The following is a 23,684-nucleotide window of genomic DNA, read 5'->3' on the forward strand; positions in this document are numbered from 1 at the left end:
CAACCACGATCACCATCTCCCCCAACCCATCATCATCTCCCTTCCCCGATCCCAGACCTGTGGGTTTATCTCACTTTAAGTATTTTCTCTCCCGAGTCTCCTGTTCATTTACCCTTTATCACAACCTAGACACTGGAAGTCTTTGTTCACTTCACTTTAACTTGGATCCCAAAATGTTGCATTTCTTCCTTAGGGTTCAGTTGGTCTTCCCCCTTAAAGAGATGTTTTCTTGCTAGCATTGGTCTTCCTTTCTTTAAGGTGGAAACAACCCTTACTTTTTCCTCTTATCTTTTCCTTTTTCAGTTGAGTTTGCATCTTTGTACAGTAGCTATATTTTCTCAGTAGTTCCTGGACTTTCCCAACTTAAAATATGTAAGAGAAAACTAGGGTGCACTTTCATATGCAATCTAGGATTCCTGGAGTTGCCAGGAACCTTTGGGGTAGAATTATTCAATTTATTTCTATCTGCGTGATCTGGCATAGATAGCAGCCTCTATTATTTGAGGTCCCCAGATAATTAGAAGACGATCCACACACTTATCACTTGTTCCAAGATGGTCTCTGGGATTTTGCTGTTTAAAAAGCCCTTTTATTTTCCATTACTTTCATACAGAAGCTCTGACCTAAATACCTTGCCATAACAAACAAGAGATTTTGTGAACCAAAGGCTATTCTTCATTGTAATTTCTCAAGCTTTACCTTTTTATTGTACTTCACTAGCTTTTTAGTAATAGTCGTAGAAGAGGATAAAGTTTGAGAAAATATATTAAAAAGTTGAATATTTCAAATGAGCTGATCCATGAATTGTAAGATCTTTTTGAAAAATAAGATCAATATTAATCTTATCTTTTTTTCAAGATGCACTTTTGTTAAAATATTCCAAGAAATCTGAACTGTGGACAGCCCAGGAAACTGTTGTGTATTTGGGGGACTACCTGAATGTGAAGAAGAAAGGCAGACAAAGGAATGCATTTTGGGTGCATCATCTTCACCAAGAAGAAACTCTGGGGAGGTATTGCTTAAAAGCACCTATATCACTAATGTAAAAAGGGCTAATTTTTCCCTTCTGTTAAGTAATTGTTTATGAGACTTCGAAAGGGCTGGAAAAATGGCTAAAATGTATGTTTTCAGAATTCAACTCCTTTTTCCTCCTCCTCATTAGTTAGTTAATAACAGTTATCATATATGGAGGACCCACATTATGTCAGCCATTGGGCTGGATGTTTTATATACATGATTTCAAACCCATTAGGGAACATTAAACCCCATTGTACAGATAAGAAAAATAGTGTTCCTGGCTATATGACAGGCCACAGAGTCTTAAACACTGTCACTAAAAATGCTGGCAAGAAAGGCTAAACTATGCAAGCCGTACTTCTAAGTAAATGGGTGAGCCTGCAAAAAAAGGCAGAAAAGTCCTCTAAGGCCAGGGTTGAAGCATATCCAGGGATGTAAGTGAATACTGAATCCTTAAGACACCCTCCATAGAAGTTTTGGGCAGGGGAGGGATGAGAGAGCAGCTAGTGACAGAAGTTACACATGGAAGGGGATGAGTTTAGAGACCACGGATATATATATATATATTTTTTGTTTTTTTTCCCATTGGAGTATAGTTCCTTTACAATATTGTGTTAGTTTATACTGTACAGCAAAGTGAATCAGCTATACGTATACATATATTCCCCTCTTTTTTGGATTCTCATTTAGGTCATTTAGGTCACTACAGGGCACTGAGTAGAGTTCCCTATGCTGTACAGTAGGTTCTCATTAGTTATCTATTTTATACATAGTATCAATAGTGTATATATGTCAATCCCAATCTCCCAGTCCATCCCACCGCCCCCTCCTTGGTATCCATTCGTTTGTTCTCTGCGTCTGTGTCTCTATTTCTGCTTTGTAAATAAGATCGTCTATACCAATTTTTTCAGATTCCACATATATGCATTAATATACGATATTTGTTTTTCTCTTTCTGACTTCCTTCATTCCGTATGACAGTCTCTAGGTCCATCCATAGAGACCACCGATATAAAGCAGGGACGCAGGAATGGCTACATGCTCAAAAATAGGTTATTTAAAAATATGCCACCCCCACTGAGGCAAATAACCTGGAAAGTTTTTTGTTTGGCCTTAGTTCTTGATGACAACTTTAAGCAAAAACTCACCTGAAAATTAGTGATCACAGGTGGTACTCATTGGGTTTAAGGCCTAATTTTATACCATATGCATATTTTAAAGGACCTATAGGCAAGACTTTTAATTTAATGTAGACCTTGATCTTTAGCCAAATCCAAAAAATGTAAGAAATAAATAGGAAGAGGAAAAAAGAGAGAAATTGGGTGACTCTTAAATAGTAGAAATACATTTCTTGAAAAGGTTGTTGATGATAATAATAATAGTAAACATGTACATTTCTTACTATGTCCCAAGCCCTGTTTTAAGTCATTGATATACTAATTTAATTAATCCTCAAAAAACCGTATGAGGTAGTTACTACTGTATTATTATCCCCATCTTACAGATGAGAGAAGTGAGACACAGAGATGTTAAGAAACCTGCACCAATTCACACGTCAAAGTGGTGAAACCATGTGTTACGGGTACAATTGTGTCCCTCCAACCCCAGATTCAAGTTGACATTATAACCTCAAGTACCTCAGACTGTGATCTTATTTGGAAACGGAGTCATTGCAGATGTAATTAGTTAAGATGAGTTCATACTGGAGTAGGATAGGCCCATCATCCACTATGACTGGTATCCTTATAAAAAGAGGAAATTTGGAGATAGACACACACAGGGAGAATGCATGTAAAAATTGTAGTTATGCTGCCGCCAAGCAGGAACTATCAGAAGCCAGGAGAGAGGCCTGGAAAAGATCCTTCCCTAATGCCTTCAGAGGGAGCATGGCTCTGTTGACACCTTGATCTTAGACTTAGAGACTCTAGAACCGTGAGAAAGATCAGTTTCTCTTGTTTAAGCCACCCACATTGTGGCACTTTGTTACAGCAGTCCTAAGCAACTAACATACCAGGATACATGATAGGAGGATCTGAGATGGGAAATAAAAGAGAGAAGAAGAGACAGGGAAGATGGAGTGAAAGGGTCTAACATACATCTGACCAGAAAAAGATAACAGAGCAAATAGAAAAGAATTACTATTTTAATAGATGATTTCTGACAATTTTCCAGAACTGCCAAAATATACTAATCTTCAAATACAGGAATCACAATGAATCCTAAGTAGGATAAAAAGTGTTGTTTGTGCACGTAACAGGTGATGATGGAAAACAGTATTTGTACAGATGAAGTAATTATAAAAGGAAAGGGTAGAGGAAGCCTTCAGATTGATTAGTTGACCTAATATAAGGTCATGCTGCAGGGAGTGAAAGATCTGCTTCCAGAGTCCATGCACTTTCCAGTACCCATGCTTTCTCCCTTGACTTACCAAAGAAGTCTGGTGAACTGCTACACTAAGTGGACACTTTCTCTTTAAAATCAGTATCATCTGGGGTCAATGTATTAGGATTCTCCAGAAACACAAAACCAGTAAGGTATGTGTGTGTGTGTGTGTGTGTGTGTGTGTGTGTGTGTGTGTGTGTGTGTGTGTGTATATATATATATATATATATATATATATATATAAAGAGATTTATTTTTAGGAATTGACTCCCATAATTATGGAGGCTAGCAAGTCTCAGCATCTACAGTTGGCAAGATGGAGATCCAGGAGGGCTGATGATATGTAGTTCCAGTCCAAAGGCCAACAGGCTTGAGACCCAAGAGGAGATGATGTTTCAGTTCAAGTCCCAAAGCAGGAAAAGATCACTGTCCCAGCTCAGAAGCAGGCAAGAATTCTCTGTTACTCGAAAGAAGGTCAGCCTTTTGTTCCATTTGTCCCTTCAACTGGATGAGGCCCACTCACATTAGGGAGGGCAACCTACTTGACTCAGTCTATTGATTTAAATGTTAAACTCATCCAAAAACACCCTCACAGAAACACCCAGAATAATGTTTGACCAAATATTTGGGCACCCTGTGGACAAATCAAGTTGACACATAGACTTAACCATCAGTCAGCTAGTATGAATTATGTTCCACTGTTCAGGTGGCTCTCACAAAATTATTTGAGTCATGAGATAAGATAACATTAACAATCTAAGGCGGAGAAAGAGTAAGTAACATCTTTCAAGCATTTTTGCATATCTCTCTTGATCTTTCTTACTGTATACTAGGATCACTTTGCATTTCTTTGTGTGGTTTTTCTCCATTCACAGATATGTTGGGAAAGAATATAAGGAGCAGAAGGGGCTCTGGCACCACTTCATCGATGTGGAGAGGCAGATGACTGCACAGCACTATGTGACAGAATTTAACAAGAGACTTTATGAACAAAAGATTCATACACAGATATTCTACATACCATCCTCAATATTACTGGTAAGGTTAAAGAAATCAAGAGTTTGATTAAGCAGGACTGTAAATATATATTAGGCTAGATTTCTATTGCCAACCTACCATTCATCCACCTCCACCATCATTCTGGTAAAATTCAATAAACTCAGTTACCAGCTTCCTTCATCTACTTCATCTGCTTCAACTACTTGTAAGATATGTAAGAAATATGACCCTCTGTACCCTGATGCATCATTTGGATCCTTCAAGTCACATTTGAAGATCTGTTGATCCTGGTACCTGGTCCCTCATGGTCGAGTTAGCATTTTTAGTATACTTTTCCTTTGTGTTGTCTTTGTACTTTTAGAGAGAGAGAAAGGACCCTAAAGATCATATCTAATACACATTATTCCCTCAACATGATGCATAAATCCTGTTTCATATTCATTGACCCCCACCCCTTGCAATCAAGTGATAACTAAGCCATAGCTTAAACACCTTCAGTAAGAAAAAAATAATTCTTGTTTTTTTACTTTAAATAATTCCAGTTGTTAGGAAGTTGGCCCAGATCTGTCATCTTCTAATTTCTACCTGGATTGTAGCTCTTCCCTCTGGGACCACTGAGACCAATCCCTCTTCATTCACTATGATATCTGTTTAAATATGCAAAGGCACCCATCCCCACTGACATTTCTCTTCTTTGGATTAAGAATACCCTGCTTCCCCAAAGATGTTGGATCTTAGCACATTTACACCCTAAAGAATTTTTTTTTTTACTTTGGCCAGAGATATTTTTAGACCCATATTTTGTTACTTATTTAATAATAGCTATTATCTATTTTGCAGTTTCTTTATGTGAAGCACTATGCTGGGCATTTAACAAACAAACATTAACTCTAACCTTTGAAACAAAATAGATCTACAGTCTACAAAATAGATCACATTGCACAGAAATGCTTGAGCTGATATTGCAACCCAGAGTCACAGTGCAGGATCTAGCTACATGCCCTGGCAAGCCAGCCCCCTAGGGTAGGTCACTTCATGGACTAATTTTTATTTGCACTTTTTAATAAAAGAATAATAAAAATTTTAGGTTCCATTATATGCCACATACATGTTAAGCACTTTACATGCATGGTCTCATATAATCCTTTTAATGGTCCTATAGCTATTATTACACCCACTTTACAAATAAGGAAACCAAAATCTAGAGAAGTAATAGTGCTCCTAAGTGGCAAAGCCTGGGTTCAAATTGAGATCTTCTGACCGCAAAGACCATGGCCTTCACCACTGTTATACTGTCTCCCATTTCTACTTTTCAGATTTTAGAGGGCAAAACAATAAAAGGATGTGTCAGTGTGGAACCTTACATACTGGGAGAATTTGTAAAATTGTCAAATAACACGAAAGTGGTGAAAACAGAATACAAAGCCACAGAATATGGCTTGGCTTACGGCCACTTTGCTTATGAGTTTTCCAATCATAGAGATGTTGTGGTCGATTTACAAGGTATGTGAAACAGATTTATTTTTTTGTTTTTAGTATTATTTATATGTAAATGTGAGGTTTTGTAACTAGCTCTACTAATCATTATTTAATAAATAGATTGTTCAGTGCATAGGCTACTATTTGAAATTAAATTAATCAATTTTGCTGTATGTAGCAAATGATGCCTAGAAAAAAATGTTTAAAGCTTTCTGCAAGTGTCTAAGGTGTCAAATAATCAGTGAGAAGATCTGGCTCACATTCTCTTGGGCTTCATTCTAGAGCAAATCCGTAACAGCATTTTTTAAAATTTCACTCAAGTGGATTTGAGTGATGTAGGTTTCTTATGACTGCATGTTTTAATGTGTCAAAGTCTTTCCACACTTTCTTTCCTCTAGCTCTTTACCTTTATTACAGGTGTGGTACTGGGTTTCATAATTGGAATCATTATGGAACAGAAAGCTGTGTGTACTTGACTCTAACTTCCTTTAAAATCTGCATTAACATTTAAATTTTGTTTCAGTTTGGTATTTTATTTATCAGAATTATTAGCCATTATTCTGTACTTCATTTGAATGATAAATGAGTTTTATTATAATTATTTCTAGTAAAGATTCTATGACCATCCTCCAAGATCTTTTCTATCCCCCTTCCATAGCATTTATCATCACTCTGTTATATTACATATTTTACTTACTTATATCGTTTATTAATCTGTCCCCCTTCACAAGAATGTTACACCAATGAGTACAGAGATTTTTTACTAACTTGTTCACTGCTGTATCTCCAGCACCCCAAACAGTGTTTTATACAGTGTGTACACTCAATAAATATTTGTTAAACGAACAGAGGAATGTATGAATTAATGAGTGAAGCATTAAAGAAACTTCTGAATCATGAAAATATTGTGATTTAATAATTATACTAAGTGCATGTTATTGCTCTCTAATTCCTGGGTCTGGTATGTCATATTTGACAAATTTAATTACCCAATATTTAATTATTCTTCTTAAAGCAATAATTGGAATATGCAACACCAAATCCCTTAACAGAAATTTATTTATCATAAACCAGAGGATGACCAGGTTTTTAAAGTGTCTTGTATATATTACACATATATGTATTTTTTTCAGAAACACTTTACTGACACTTATAGAGGATTTAGTTCTCAGACATATGTATTTCTCTTTTAGGTTGGGTGACTGGTAATGGAAAAGGGCTCATCTACCTCACAGATCCCCAGATTCACTCTGTTGATCAGAAAGATGTCACTACCAATTTTGGAAAGAGAGGAATTTTTTACTTCTTTAATAACCAGCATGTGGAATGTAATGAAATATGCCATCGACTTTCTTTGACAAGACCTTCAATTGAGAAACCAAATAATTCATAGACCATCTCGAGTGACAAGGACCACTTAGTGCTACTCACCAATGCCGGGCTCTCCCTCCATCCAGGGACACCAGTTATGGCACAGCCTGGTCCCTTGGGTTTAGGTGGGAACGTGGGACTGGTTCCAGCCAATGATTTGTGAGAGGAATTGATGAGTATCACTTTCAGGCCCATATTAAGTTGCCAGGGCAACACCAGGGCAGAGTCTCTTTCCCTCTGCGCAGTTACCAAGAGTACACCAGGAGATAGCTGCTCATCAGCATAAGTCCTGCAATGAGGAAGTCACAGGAAAGAGCCCCATTGACCCACGATGGACAGAAAACACATATGAGAAATAAACTTCTCTGTCTTAAGCCATGGAAATTTTGGAGCTTTTGTCACTGTCCATCAAGACTGATACTATTGGTGTTTTTCTTATTGATTTAGGAGTTCTTTATATATATATTAAAGAATTCAGGCCTTTGTGATATGCGTTCCAATTTTTTTGTTTGTCTTTTGACTTTGTATGAAACTTTTTTCCATGCAGAATTTGTTTTATACACTTGAATTCATCAGTCTTTTATTTTATGGCTTCTAGGTTATATGTCTTCTGTAGATCTTCCCTACTCTGGGTTTTGTTATTTTTAATCCTCCCATATTTTCTTCTAGTGCATTTACACTTGTGAGAGGTCTGAGGGAAGACGGTGCGTTTTGATGGCCACCACAGTCTGCCCTTGCACCACACAGATCTGGTGCTTCACACAGGTTTGGGGATCAGCGTCTCCATGATCTCACCGAAAGAAGTTTACAGAAAGAAGGTTGGTGAGATACTCCCTTACTGCAGTTAGTCTTCGGGGCTGCAACTGGTACACGCTCTCTCCCTCCTCCACTATTCATTCTAAATTTCCTTTAACTATTACCTCAGCAAATCTGAGTGCCTTACCTAGTGATGTGACTCAGGCCTACATACGTGAAGGTTCTGAATTCTAAATAGTTATACCTTTCTCAGTTTGAGTTTACTGCACATGTCTTTTCATAATTGCAAATGGAGCAGGTGAGAACCACTCAGATCTCCTGATATGGGGAGTATAGTTGACTGACACCCCCAGCTTGCACCCCTCTCGATCCACCACTGTGTTCACAATTGAAGTCATGCTCCCCCAGTGTGCTCTCAGCTAGTGACTAAGTAAAGTAAGGATGCCAGGCTCTAAATACTTCTAATGGGTGACTATGCACAAGGTCTTCCCATTGGCCTGACCAGAACCTTCTTAGAACTCTGTGTGGTCTCTGTTGAGACTCTTCCTCCCCAGTCCTCTGTTTGCCCTCTCCTTTCACAGTACCAGACCTCCGTCATGGTCTCCCTGCATACTCTTGTTCCCTCCCATCGATCCTTTACAGTCTTTTCTCCCAATCAATACCTCATATGTCTAATCCCTTCTTGGCATTTGCTTCTTGAAAAACCCAAACTAACAAAAGTTTATTAAAGAAAAATTTTTAATTTATCTTATTAACAAAATAAAGGAGGAAAATCATATTATAATCTTGAAGATGTAGACAAATCAGTTTATGTTTAAAAAAAGCTCTTTGCAAACTAGGCATAAAGGAAAAGGTTCTGAATCAGATAAAGGGTATTTTAACTTTTTTTTAAAAAGGAATATCATAATTAATAGTGAAGCGCTTAAAGTTTTCCATTTGAGAAAGGGAATAAGCAAATTAGCTCACTATACCAACCTTATCCACCATTTGGAAAAATCAGAAAATATATATATTGTCTCTGCCCCTGGTTCCTGGCACAGAGCTGCTAAATCCCTTGGAATTTCCTGGTGAGAGGATTGTCTCTTGTTATAACGAGGTGACTCTACACCTCAATCAATCATCACTAAAAGTGGGACAGTAAATCAATAATAAAATAACATTTTGGGGACAATTAGGGATTTTTAATGTGTATTGAGTGTTAGATAAAATGAAGTGACATCTTTTTTTTTTTTAATTTTATTTATTTATTTATGGCTGTGTTGGGTCTTCGTTTCTGTGTGAGGGCTTTCTCTAGTTGCGGCGAGCGGGGACCACTCTTCATCGCGGTGCGTGGGCCTCTCACTATCGCGGCCTCTCTTGTTGCAGAGCACGGGCTCCAGACGCGCAGGCTCAGTAATTGTGGCTCACGGGCCCAGTCGCTCCGCGGCATGTGGGATCTTCCCAGACCAGGGCTCGAACCCGTGTCCCCTGCATTGGCAGGCAGATTCTCAACCACTGCGCCACCAGGGAAGCCCCCCGCCATCTGTTTTTGTAAATAAAGTTTTACTGCAACACAGTCACACTCACCCAGTTATGTATTGTCTTCGGCTGATTTTATGTTACAGTGGCAGAGTGGAACAGTTGTGTCAGAGACTATTTGTCCCGCAAAGTCAAAAATATTTACTGTCTGGCCCTTTACCAAAAAACTTTGTCAACCCTCGTAGAAGATGAAAGCAGAAAAAAAAAAGGTCGGGATGTTTACACAGTTTGTTACATATGGTTTGTTGGTAACATATTACAAAGAAATATTGATATCTCTACTAACATAAAAGAGAAAGGGGTAATAATGGGTGAAGAAACTGGAAATTGAAGGTAATAGAGAAAGAAGTTATTAGAAAGCATATGTCAGAACACATTTTTCTTTGTGAAGTGAAAAAGATAGGATACCTGCAAAGTGAGATGAGACTAGCAAAGTCAGGAATTTGAAAGGAATAAAGATTTTGAAACAATACATATCTCTGTATTTCAAAAGGCAGAAATAGAACTATTGAGAGGAATTTGCAGAAAATTACATTTAAAAAATCTCTTTAAATTGTTATTTATTTACACCAACACCCATATATCTGGCTTAAGAAATTAAATGTAATACTACTGTTGAATCCTTCAGTAGATCCATCCCTGATCTCTACCTCCTCCTCCCCGCAAGAGGCAATCACTGCCCAGAAACTGTTGATTCTCATTCCCCTTAATGTTGTTACTCATTTATTTAATGTGATACACTTATATTTTATATAAAAGTAACAGTAAATATCCAGTATTAGTCTTCTGAAATACTTTTAAGCGTTGTATAAATACAGGAAAAGACCAGCTGGGTTTAAAAAGAGCCACAGACTTTCTCAAAAGTGAAAAATACAGTCACTGATATTTATAATTAAATAGAAAGGTTAAATAGCTGACTAGGCATAGTTCAAGTTAGCATTAGTAAAATGGAAGGGAAATGTGAAGAAATTAACCAAAATGCAGCAGAAAGATAAAGGGATAGAAAATATAAAAGAGAGACTAAGAGATTTGGAGGAAAGAAGGAGAAGGTCTAACATCACTAGCTGGAGTTCTAGAAGGAGAAAAAGAGAATGAAGGAGAGGAAATCCTCTCAATCAGGTGAAGAAAATGAATCAAGGAGGGCATGATCAATTGTGTCAGATGCTGCTGATAGATAAGATGAGGACTATGAACTACATTGTTGAAGTTAGCGATGTGGAGTTCCCTGCTGACCTTGATATGGGCAGTATAGTTTCATACTGGGGTTGAAAACTTGCATGGAAAGGTGTGTTAGTTTTCTACTGCTGCCTAATTAATTACCACACACTTAGCAGCTCAAAGCAACACTCATTTATCATGTCACAGTCACCATGGGTCAGAAGTCTGGGCACAGCTTAGCTGGTCCTCTGCTCGGTGTCTCCCTGGGCTGTGATCAAGGTGTTGGCCAGACTGTTCTCATCTGGAGGCTTGACAAGGGGAGAATGCACTGCCAAGCTCACCAGGTTGTTGCAGAATCATCTCCTCACAGTTGCAGGGCTGAGGCCCACATTTCTTTGTAGGCTGTTGGCAGAGGGCCACGCTCACCTCCCAGTGGCCATCTGCAGCTCCCTGCCAAGGGGCCCTTTCACAGCGCCTCTCATCAGCTAAGCTTCTTCAAGACCAGCAGGAGAGCATCTCTTTCCTTTCCAGTAGGTTAAGAGGGAGCTTTATGTAACATAACCTAATTAAGAGTCTATTCTGATGGATAGGAGCCACTCACAACTTACACCCACATTCAAGGGAAGGGAGTTATACAAGGTTGTGATTCGCTGGGGTTTACCTTAGAGTGTATCCACACAAAAGGGTTTAAGAGAGAAGAGAGGCAAAGAATTGGAGGAAGAGCAAATAGAACCCTCTGTGTGTTTTGCTGTAATAGGGAACAAAGGAATGGTGTGGTAGGTAGTGGGGTAAGTGGAATCAGGAGAGATACAGATTTTTTTTTTGGAAATGGGAGAAATTACAGCATATTGATGGGAGAGTTACAGAAGAGATTGAAGAAATGATGATACAGGAGAAACAGAATAAAGAATTGTTGGTGCAATGCCATTGAGTAGGTGAGAGGGATGGAATCATTATACAAATGGAGGGAATGGCTTTAGACCAAAGCAAGGATAGTTTACCCATGGTAACAGGTGAGAAGGCAGAGCCCGGAGTGCAATGCACACGGGCGTGAATAGGGATGTAGGTAATAATGTGAGGAAACTCTCTGTGAGTCCTTCTCTAGCTCTTCTTGAATTCATTTCTTTCTCTGTCCCTGTGACGAGAACCTTAACTGAGGTCTGCATGATCTGTGACTCCAGTGTTGCCCCACATTATCCTCCAAGACACTGGTGATCGCTCTGAAATACAGACCTTATCATGTCATTAAGTGGCTTTAAATCCTACCATAAAACACTAACAAACAAGGAGGAGAAAATAGACAAAGAGTGTAAATAGTGAATTCACAAAAAAAGGAAATACTATTTTCAGTCATCAAATCGCGAATGTGTTAAAAGGTAATAATTCTGGAAAGGTTGGAAGAAACTCTCATAACTGATGAAGGGAATATAAACAATGACAACCTTTACAGAAAGAAATTTGACAATCTATAATGTCCATTCTTGGGCCCAGTAATTGTACTTCTACAAATCTCTAATGAGGAAATAATCAGAAATGTGAACAAATGTTTATATACAAGCATGTCTGTTATAACTTTACTTATAATAGTAAAAAAATAATATTTTAAGAGCAGGGAAATAGTTATATATTATAATTTATCCATATGCCTAAATATTATTCATCCATTGAAATTGTATATTTTCAGAAATATTTAATGATATACAAACTTCAACGTAAGAAAAAGAAATCTATAAAATAGCATTTATAGTATTGATCACAATCTCAGTATATATATATAAATAGAAAAAATAATATATATACAATATATGGAAATGTGCATTGTGTTTTTCCCGGGCTAGTGTATTGGTGGTAGGGAATTTTATTTTCTTCTTTATTATCTATATTTTCCAAGTTTTCTGCAATAAGCATGTATTACTTATACCAAAAAATAGTATTTAATAAGAAATTCAAACGGTTCTCTTTTTCAGTAGAAAGTCCACATTATTGGATGATCATATAGTGCTTTCTCCTTTAGCCCATTGCTACTCCCAGTCTTGTAACATACTCTCTAGGAACACCGAACTGCTTAGGGTGTCAGTTTGTAGTCCACCCTGCCTCCTTCCACCCCAGTACAAAGATGCTTTGTCACTTGGTGAGTGTTTTCATGCTTATACCTACAGGGACAATTACCCCCTACATCTTCTCATCCTTGAAGACTCACTTCAACCAACACCACCTTCAGAAAATCCTCCCTGATACCCTTCATTCTCATTCCCTCCCTTCCCACAACCTAGGTAAGTTACCCCTCCTTTGATCTCCCCGAATAACTCTGCAACGATCACTGCACAGTTACCATGGAAGCTAATATACCCTTGTGTCGTATTATCTACACTATAGGTGAATTATCTGTCATATTATTTATGTATTGCTTCATGGCAAATGACCCCAAAATTCTAGAGTCTGAGAATAACAATTATCTACCATCTCAAAGTTACTACAGATCAGAAATTGGGGATTGGCTTTGCTGTGTAGTGCTGACTCAGAATCTCTCTTGAGGTTGCTGTCAAAATGTCAGTGGGACTGCAGTCATCTGAAAGCTTGACTAGGACTGAAGGTTCTGCTTCCAAGCTTTCTCATGTGACTGTTGGCAGGAGGCATCTTCCTTGATGACTGTTGGTCAGAGGCCTCAGTTCTTCACCACGTGGGCCTGTCCATATAACAACATGGCAGCTGGCCTCAACCAGAGCAAAAAATCTAAGGGCAAGAGAGACAGAAGTCACAACGTCTTTTATAACCTAGCTTCAGAAGTGACATACCATCACTTTTATATTCTGTTAGTCGCACAGACCAACCCTGGTACCGTGTGGGAGGAGATCAAAAGGGCATGAATAGCAAGAGGCAGGGATCACTCGGAGACCAACTGGAAGGTGACTCTGTCTATCTCACTAGCCTAAACTGAGCCTTGGGCCCCTTTGTATCCCCCATCCCACACTTGCATATTATAGTGTCTGCTTAACAGTTGGTAATTAGTTCATTTTTGTTTAAGTGAGTAAATGAATGAGACATCAATGGTAATTCTATGTATTTTATATGCTCAGTAAGTGCTTATTAGCTAACTACCTCTTGCTACAATAAGGCAAGAGGCAATAATAGTTTATGTCTTAATTGTAGAAGTAAAGAATGTCTGAGCTCTCCAGCCTTCAGAAAACCATTCTGCAATAAGGTGGGTTGTGGGTAGATAAGTGGATGGACAGAAGGATGGAGAAAGTTGGAAGGAAAGAAAAGCAAAATTCCCCTCAGCCCCACCTCTGTTTTTATAAGGAAAACTATTTTGCTTCATTGTGTTTACTTTTTTCTAACTTCTTCCCCCTATTCTTTAATTTCTCATAGCAAAATTGATATTAGGAAATTTTCAAGTAATTTTTAGAAAAATTCCATTATCATTTTTCTAAATTGAACTAAATAATTAATTTATATTATAATCTTCTGTGTGTAGAGTTGTGAAATGACAGTATTTTAAAAGCTAAGTTAGAGGAGTTGAGTTCAACGTAAGGAGACAATTTCTGTCCCTTCAAACATCAAACATGTCAGGCTTTTGTTACTGTCTTTCAGCACTGCTATTGTTTTGAGGACGATGCTTGTTCTGTGCAGTTTGGTTATACAGAGTCCTCTGCCTGAACAGTTCAGTAGAAACTAGGTGCAAAGTGTAAGAAGCAAGAGAGAGTGAGAGAAAAAAAAATAAATCTCTTTATTATGGTGCATAAACCTTCAGTGTGAGGGAGCTTTGCAGCTGCACAAGGAGAAAAATGCATTCAAAACTATAATGCCAGTGTGAATAATCCTTTCTCAAATGCTGCTTGCAGACTGCTCCAGCTTTGTCAGGTGAACTTGAACCGGGCCATCAGATTGGCCCCCATTCCCATCGCACACTCTGTCTATCACCCCAGGGCATTCACCATCTTGACTGTTGTTTAAAGAGAACAAGCAATCCATCATTGAACCAGGGAGTCACTTTCTCATAGAAAAGTAAAATCAGCATGTGACACTACTCAGCCCTAGTGTTTTGCAGATTAAAATGATACATGGCGACTCACGTGTTACTAGGAAGATTAAATCAGTTATCTTGTTCTGCTGCCCAGACAAAAGAATTCCCCTCAAGCAGTAAGGGGAAGCTTTACAGAAACTGAAAAAGTTGGACTCAACTATACGGTGGTAAATCAGAGAATTTAACAAGAAGGCAGAAAAAGAATGTTACTTTACATCTAGGCACCTTCCCTGAAAAAATGGTACAAAGAAGAATCCATCCCGAAAGGAGGAGCTATTAAATCTTTGTACGAGCCTCTGCTGTTTGAGATGCCAATTTTATTACCAGAGATGGGCACGCAATTTGTTGTCTGACTGCCTTAGCAATTGATTTAAATATGGTGAAATAAATGAGCAGCCGCTGGCCCTGGGGCAGTTAGCTTCATGAGAGTAGGTTGCAAATCCTGCAGCTACAGTATCTAGTTATTAACACTGTTATTCCATTGTGTGATCTACACAGTAATAAAATTTTTAATGAATCTCATACAGAAATGAGTTCACAATGGAAGTCTGGGATTACAGCCTTTAGCAAGCTGAGGTAAACATTTATCATATTACAGAAAATAGTATTTTTAAATAATTGAATCTGTAACTGTTATATTTGTTTTCAAAAGTAATTTTCAAAAGGAAGAAGACCCAAGTAAGTATCAAACTGTTTAAGATTAAATAAGTGCATTAATTAAAGTTAACATGAGAAAAATTCATTTCTCTCTAATTAAATTTTTTAACTTAAAATGATATTAAAGTTTAATTTGTGTTTTGCCATTTAAGCCATACACTGAAAATGACACAGGTTAAAGAGAAAGAATTCTGTTTTCTTTTAGGTTCTCATGAATTTTAGGCAACACTGTTGTTAGAAATGTCTTCACTATGTACATTTTGCCCATACTTTGCCAAACCAAATTCTTCCTTAAAGTACAGATCATTTTTCTAGTCAATGGGGTTTCAAGTCAAAGAATGCCCTATTTTGTTACTTTTAACTAAATTTTCAAACATTACTTATCTATATCCATCTGTATATTCTATACATGTTCTATAAGAATAAATGATAGTGCTGGAATATGTAAGTTTTCTCTGCCAAGGACAGACACCAGATTTAACCCTCTTTTCCTACACAAATCACCAAAAAGGAGAGGCACTATTTAAACACTTTTGTTAGACATTTGACATGGTCTTTTCCAAATAACAGAAGGACCCACAGAGACTGGCTTTGAAGGGCCGTGTTCCCAACGTGGTTTCAATAGGGAACATTCTCTCTGGGCTGAGCACCTGGATCGTGTGCAGCGTTCCCTTGGGCTGGACAGCAGTCACTGAGCCACCTGCATCGGAGAAGATGGTATATGAGGGACGGGAGCCTCTGGCCAGCTGTATCCTTCCCCAGCCTCCGGGGCATGTTAGTGCAGGAGCCAGGCCAGGCCCGACCCGCACACAGGCATCATCTGAGTGGCTGGCCTCTTTGCCCTACCATGGACATGTTGGCAAGGTCCTTCAGTGGGTGTAGATAAAGGTTAAGTGCAGTGGAGCCTGGGGCCATTGAAACATGCCTTGTGCAAAGACTCAAAGCCATAAATTGTACTGACAAAGGCAATTTAAAATATCTAAGTCCTAGGTCTTTCAGACGAGCACCAAGGAAGATGATGCGAGATTGAGCTGGATATCAGTGAGAGCTCTGCAATTCAGCGAGACCTCGACAACTACTGCAAAGAGACCCGAGCTCATCCCCTCCTGCCTGCTCTCTCGTCACTCCATCCGGGCAGCGCGGCCCCTGCCCTGTCTGAGCTGAGCAAGGACACCGTCAACAAACAAAAAATTATTCCTAAGCATCTTGAGACAACATGATCACATATAAAGGCTAATTAAACTTGGCATCTCTAAAACTCTGCTAAGTATCAGCTTTTATTACATTTCACTCTTGGTTACCAGAGGGAAGGGAAAAAATGCAAACAATCAAAACGAAGCCTTTTGTTTAAGATCCATTCTACATAGGCCAGTAACACATTGTTGTTGTTCAGTGGCTAACACAGTAGCTGATGATTGGGAGATAGAAAGCTCCAAATTGCCCTGGATGTGAAGAGATGCCAGATTTTGTCAGTAACTTAAAAATTAAAAGACAGATCAAGATGAATTAAGTGCTTTGGTCACTTGGTATATGTCAACTATTTTAGTTCCCTGGTGATTTTTGAAGATGTGCCCAAAATGCCTTGCTCAGAACATTTACCAACCAGAGTGTATCTCAAATGCTAAAATGGTGAAATGAAAAAGGTACTTGAGAAAAGTCAATATTTTATAAGTTCTAAAAATCAGTCCAGTCATCAAGAAAATATTGTTTTCAGGAAGCATTTCATAGTTCAGTACAGCTAACTCATGCAATTGCTAGAAGAGAGAAGAGACCCTGCCAAGTGATTTGTGTATTTATTGTAGTGTTTCCACTGGAAAGACTAAATATATATTCCACCCTGCTGACAGTCGCTTCCCTTTTGCCCCTGCAAAATAACCCAAGAGTTATTTTCTCTTTCAAACACTAACAACATCATGTTTCTTGTGAAAAGAACTAAGACTCAGAGAGCCACAGGCACCTAAGTCTGAATTCAGAAGTATGACCTTTCAGGAAATACACCCACTTTTTTTTTTTTTTTTTGGAGAAAACTGTTTGAAAATCCAGACTGAATAGCTGCTTCTCAGTTGGAAAGGTCACTTTAAGTGCACTGTCCACAACATTAACTAGAAATGACCCTTGTCATCACTCTCAGCATGTGGGACAGAAGAAACAAATGAAAAGGCACACCCAAAAGATGGTTTCTAGAATAGGCCACTTGGATAATAAATGAGACGCTGTGCTCGTGGACCACATGGGCTCCTGAGGCATTGTTCCCACTGTGAGAGCATGCTGGGTGGCTTCGAGATTACAAGGCTGCAGAGAACTGCAGCATCTCCACTGGACCATCATCCCCAAGTGATGAAAACACTGCCTAAAGTTTCCCAGCTAAGAACACTCCTTCAGTAATGTATTTCAGATTTTGATGTTGTATTTTGGTGATTGTATATTCCTTCCTATGCACATTTTTAGGAGAATAAATCAAGGAAAATGTTTTAATTGTATGATGAGCACACAGTTTTTTCCCCCTGGTATTTAGCTGTTGTCAGGAAGGACGTCACTAAGCATAATGTTCTTTGTCCTTGCTACAGTAAACAAAGAGTTAAATTATAGAGCCAGCTCGTTGCTTGCCAGGGAGCTTGGAGAGGAAAGAGCATCCTGCCTTCACTTTTCTTCCCTTGTTGCCAAACTGCTTCTTAGAGACCCCCATCCTCATCTTCTGCACCCTCTCCTCTTTCTCCCTTCCAACCTCTCTAAAGCCAAAAACATTAAAATTAAAAATCGAGAACTTCTGGCACTGAACTGATAGGTGGGGCTACACCCATTTTCTGGTCTTTCCTCTTCTGGGAAATAACTTTTGAACATCAGCAGGTGGTGAGGTCACTTCTAGTTCTACCTGCAGTCACTCTCATTAGGCCTCCTTGAAGGGAAGAGTCTGGTGAAATCACAGGTATGTGCCCTGGCTCTGCCACTTACTAGAAGAGTAGTACCTAACCTCTCAGAGCCTTAGAGTTCCCATATGTAAAATGGGTGTAAAAAGACACACCTTGTGTGGAGATAATGCATGTGAAGGACCTAGCTCAGTGGCTGGCACATTTTGGTGTTCAGTAAATGATAGAAGTTTGTTATCATTATTATCTAAACTCTTTCTCCTTTGCAGTCCTGCTGAATTCATTTCCCCAGCCCCACTCTCACTAACTTTGGTGGCCAAGGCCACTTAACTGCAGGTAACCTTGGACTCTCCCCCCAGATGCAGGGAATAGTCTTGCTTTTAAGAAGTCATTTCTTTTTTTAGAAAATTTTTATTGAAGTATAGTTGATTTACGATGTTGTGTTAGTTTCTGGTGTACAGCAAAGTGATTGTTTATATATATATATATATATATATGTATGTATGTATATACATTCTTTTTCATATTCTTCTCCATTATGGTTTATTACAAGATATTGAATATATTTCCCTGTTCTGTATAGTAGGACCTTGTTGTTTATCTATTTTATGTATAGTAGTGCGTATCTGTTAATCCCAAACTCCTAGTTTATCCTCCCCCCGCCCTTTCCCCTTTGGTAACCGTAAGTTTGTTTTCTATGTCTGTGAGTCTGTTTCCGTTTTGTATATAAGTTCATTTGTATCTTCTTTTTAGATTCCACATATAAGTGATATCATATGATATTTGTCTTTCTCTTTCTGACTTACTTCACTTAGTATGATAATCTCTAGGTCTATCCATGTTGCTAAAAATGGCATTATTTCATTCTTTTTTATGGCTGAGTAATATTCCATTGTATATATGTACCACATCTTCTTTATCCATTCATCTGTCAATGGACATTTAGGTTGCTTCCATGTCTTGGCTATTGTAAATAATGTTGCTATGAACATTGGGGTGCATGTATCTTTTCAAATTAGAGTTTTCTCTGGATATATGCCCAGAAGTGATATTGCTGGATCATATGATAATTCTATTTTTAGTTTTTTAAGGAACCTCCATACTGTTCTCCATAGTGGTTGTACCAATTTACATTCCCACCAACAGTGTAGGAGGGTTCCCTTTTCTTCATACCCTCTCCAGCATTTGTTATTTGTAGACTTTTTTTAATGTTAGCCATTCTGACTGGTGTGATACTTCGTTGGAGTTTTGATTTGCATTTCTCTGATAGTTAGTGAGGTTGAGCATCTTTTCATGTGCCTATTGGCCATCTGTATGTCTTCTTTGGAGAAATGTCTATTTAGGTCTTCTGCCCATTTTTTGATTGGGTTATTTGTTTTTTTGTTATTGAGTTGTATGAGCTGTTTGTATATTTTGGAAATTAAGCCCTTTCGGTCACATCGTTTGCAAATATTGTGGAGAAGTCAGTTCTAATCAGGGTGTGAAGAAGTGGGAAATGCAAATAACAAAAACAGCAACAGTAATAGGCTCCATTCATGTCATTATTTACTGATGCTTATTCATCATGATCATGTCATTTAAACTGTATCAAATTACTGTTTTTTAAGTCAAAATAGTCTAATATTGACAAGTTCATTATGGCTCAGCCTAAATAATACGCAACATGATCCTCTTGTTCCATCTCTCTTCAACCTCATCACCAGGTAGTCCCACATCCTCCCAGCCTCACCTGACTGCAGTTCCCCAGGTGTGCCTGCCCTCCTACAACTGTTTCCCGAGGCTCTTGCCTTTGCCTGCAATATCCTCCCCTACCTCTCCTGGGAAGCTCTTATTTGCCCTTCAAGACTCAGCTCAAGTTTCACCTCCTCAGGGAAACCTTCTCTGACTCTTCTCCTCCTACTTCCCTCTAGTTATACACGCACACAAACACACACTTGCACGCACACACACACACACACAGAGGCTCCATTACACCATCACAAACCTTTATGGTGGGACCTCAGCTGAGCAGTAATTGCTTGTTTATGTATCTGCCTCCCCCATTAGATTATGAGTATGTGAAAGCAGAGATTGTGAGTTCATTTTGTCAGCACCAGTGCCTAGCCTAGCACTTGGTCGTTAATAAGGCCCTGTTGAATGAGAGAATTAAATCATTAAAAATCACAAGATTAATTGAGTGTAGTTTTATGATTGACCCATTGTGGCATAACTCCTGGTGTAATACACTATTTAACATTATGCCACGCACATTGCACGTGTTCCATAAATGTTTGTGAACTGAATGAATGAATGATGGCAGGTGAAAATCTCTTAATTAGATCCAGAGGGTCCTCTTTATTTGTACAACCCAAACAAGAAAGGCGTTCTCAGACACTGAAAAAAACTATGCCGCCATCTTTGTCTTACAAAAGACTCATCTGAATGATAATGAGTGTGGAAAATGGATTAGCTCCTGGGTGGACAGGTTTTTTCTGTTTGTTTGTTTGTTGTTTGTTTTTGTTTTTTGGCTGGGTAAAGAAGTAAAAGAGTGATAAGTGCTCCATCGCTTAGGGAGATTTATTCCCCTCTTATTTTCCATGATTTTAATTTTAGTGCTTATTTAATTAAGAAAATTAAACTATTTTGGGTACACGAATTAAAATTGGTAAAAAATCATGGTTCACAGGGTTGTATTAATGTTGATTTTTATCATTATTTTATATCTCTGCCAATCATATAACTCTGGAGAAATTGGTTATCATCTGTTCTTGGATTCTAGTGATAAGGCATCATTATCACCAGGAGTATTCTACTATTATGTGGCCAAAGTGTGTTAGTAATCCAATTTTTTAAATGATCAATAAATGTTGCTAACCCTCATTGTATGTATTATTACATAATATGCGTCAAATAAAGTACTGAATTATTTTTAAAATAAGCAATAATGAAGACCTAATTTATTGGTCTTGGCTCAGAAACCAAGTGTTTTAAAGTGCATTAAGAAGGCTGTTTTTCAAGTTTTGTGAATTAAAGAGTGTGGTTCATCCTTTAGCCAGAGCAGACAAGCATCATTGAGATTAAGGATACGTCATAAAGCTAAAATCAAGCAAAACAGACTTCAGAAAAAAAATTATCAGGGATAAAGAGGGTTTTTAATTGGGTAGTGTGAAGTCTATGGATCAAATTGGGAATCTTAACAAAGTGTCTGACTCCATTTTTGATGTTTGATGATTGACAGCTATGAAGCCCCTCCACTGTCCCTTACCTCTCTGCCCCACATCTGGATGAGCTGACCAGAAAGCCTAGGTGCTTTCTCCTTTGGCACCAGCAGGAAGTTAAAAGCATGAAACCCCAGCCCGTGGAAAGAACTCTCACACCAGCCCCACCCTCTAAACTCCATAAAACCCTAAGCCCATTCTTTCAAGCCATTTTACACTCATTTGGGAGGCTGCCTTGTTCTCCCCAGAAAGCCTGTTATGTGAATAATAATCTCACACCCTTTTGGTGCATGTGTGGCATCATCAGTTTTGACATCCAAATTTTGGATGGGGCAGGGGATCCATTGTGCATCTGCAGGCTGACCACAATAGGGGAAAATTGACATTTTTAACAACGTGGAATCTTCTGATCCATGAGTACCATACATCTCTCCATTTGTTTAAGTCTTCTTTAATGTTTCCATAAATACCTTCTAGTTTTCAGCATGCACATTTTGGCCATATTTTGTTAAATTTTTCCTAAGTAGTTTATATTTTGATGCTGTACATAGTCTTATTTTCCTGTTTCAATTTCCAGTTGTTCTTAACTAGTACATAGAAATATAATTGAAGTGACATCAGCAAGACGGCAGAATAGGAGTTCTCTGCCCTCATCCCCCCACAGTACATCGACTTTTACAGTCACCCACGGATAAGACTCCCTTGTGGGAGTCCAGGAGTCCAGCAGAGAAACCCCAGCGTGCCACTGACACAGAAGAATCCAAGAATAGATTCATTGAAGATGGTAAGAGGAGCAGTTTCACTTTGCCCACATCACTCTTCTCCTAAGGCTCGGTGCCAGGAAAGACCCCCACAGCCATGACTTCTTTCACAGGGAAGACTGAGAGCATGTGAGTGAGTGCCCGGGTTCCCCAGCCGGGCAGGATGCTACCCAAGAGACCCGCTTCTTTCTCACTTCACCCAGATTAATGAGGGGATCTGCAACCTTGAGTGTTGGGAGAAGTTGAGAGTACAGCAGCCAGGGCTCGGAATTCAGCAAAGGGATACTACTAACTGGTTCATGGTTCTGCCTACTAACTGATTCACAGACTCTTGTCAGAAAGTCCCTCCACGAGAAATGACGGATGCCTCACATGCAGCCCCCCCCAACACCTAACTGCCCCCTCCTCGCGTAGCCGTCTTCTGTGGACAGTGAGAACGAGTGCTTGCAGGTGACTACCAAGCAAGCACAGAAAGCCAGTCTAATTCTGCAAGATTAGATGAAGGCTCACAGACTTGAGCACTTCAGAACACCTCATTAGGGAAAACAAATGGGACACTTTCCACACCTAGCCAGGCTTTGCAGGACTGAGAGAAGGTATACACTCTTAGGAACTTCCCCAAGAAGGAACAAAAAGTGTGGAGCAGGCACACCCATTGGAAAGGTCTGAAAAAGCCTCAGAGTCTCTGGCTGGGCTATCAAGTGAAGGTATCTCTCTCCTAAAGCCAGTCAGTAAAGCCTAGAGGTGACTGCTGCTTCAAAAGTGAAAACAGTAATGTAAGACTTTAAGCAAGGAGCATGAAAAATCAAGGAAACATGATATCATCAAAGAAGCACAATAATTTTCTAGTAACTGACCCCAAAGAAATAGAAATCTATGAATTGCCTGACAAAGAATTCAAAATATAATAATTGTTTTAAGGACACTCAGTACAGTTCAGTGAGCACACAGATAGACAATGTGACAAATTCAGTAAAACAATGTATGAACAAAACTGAGAGTTTCAATAGAGAGATGTAAACTACCTGAAAGAGAAATTAAGAAAGCAATCCCATTTACAATAAATAGCATCAAAAAATAAAATAAAATACTTAGGAATAAATTTAACCAAGGAAGTAAAAGATCTATACACTGAAAACTATAAGACATTGTTGAAAGAAATTGAAAAAGAGACAATATATGCAAAGACACCCTATGTTCATGAATTGGAAGAATTAATATTAAAATGTCTATACTATCCAAAACAATATATAGATTCAATGCAATCCCTATCAAAATTCCAAAGGCTTTGTTCATAGAGATATTTAAAAATCCTAAAATTCTTACAGAACCACTAAAGGCCTCAAATACCCAAAGCAATCTCGGAAAGAAGAACAAAGTTGGAAGTATCACACTTTCTGATTTCAAACTATATTGCTTAACTATAGTAATCAAGAGTATGGTACTGACATAAAAACAAACACATAGACCAATGGAACAGAACAGAGATCCCAGAAAT

The 23,684-nt window shown here is 38.6% G+C and overlaps 1 protein-coding gene and 1 long non-coding RNA gene across 7 annotated transcripts in view; both read left to right on the plus strand.

Moving 5' to 3' along the window:
* ALPK1 (alpha kinase 1) overlaps positions 1–7,736 on the plus strand; it is a 127,236-nt gene extending 119,500 nt beyond the window's left edge. For 2 of the 6 annotated variants that reach the window (XM_082389611.1, XM_082389610.1), the window contains exons 12-15: positions 859–1,012; positions 4,275–4,437; positions 5,715–5,901; positions 7,071–7,736. In XM_082389611.1, coding sequence (XP_082245737.1) covers positions 859–1,012; positions 4,275–4,437; positions 5,715–5,901; positions 7,071–7,270 — 704 coding nt within the window. In that variant the 3' untranslated portion in view covers positions 7,271–7,736. Of the gene's footprint in view, positions 1–858; positions 1,013–3,659; positions 3,874–4,274; positions 4,438–5,714; positions 5,902–7,070 lie in introns of those variants that run through there. The other 4 variants (XR_014243799.1, XR_014243800.1, XR_014243798.1 and 1 more) reach the window with 4 other exon arrangements.
* The window catches only part of LOC309627616, a 111,933-nt gene extending 88,659 nt beyond the window's left edge, over positions 1–23,274 (plus strand). The window contains exon 2 of the long non-coding RNA XR_014243858.1: positions 9,218–23,274. This is a non-coding gene — a long non-coding RNA (uncharacterized lncRNA). The remainder of the gene's footprint in view (positions 1–9,217) is intronic.
* Positions 23,275–23,684: the final 410 nt, after the last annotated feature.

The sequence above is a fragment of the Balaenoptera borealis genome (genome assembly GCF_965194805.1).
Source record: "Balaenoptera borealis genome assembly, chromosome: 4".
Taxonomy (NCBI): Eukaryota; Metazoa; Chordata; class Mammalia; order Artiodactyla; family Balaenopteridae; genus Balaenoptera; species Balaenoptera borealis.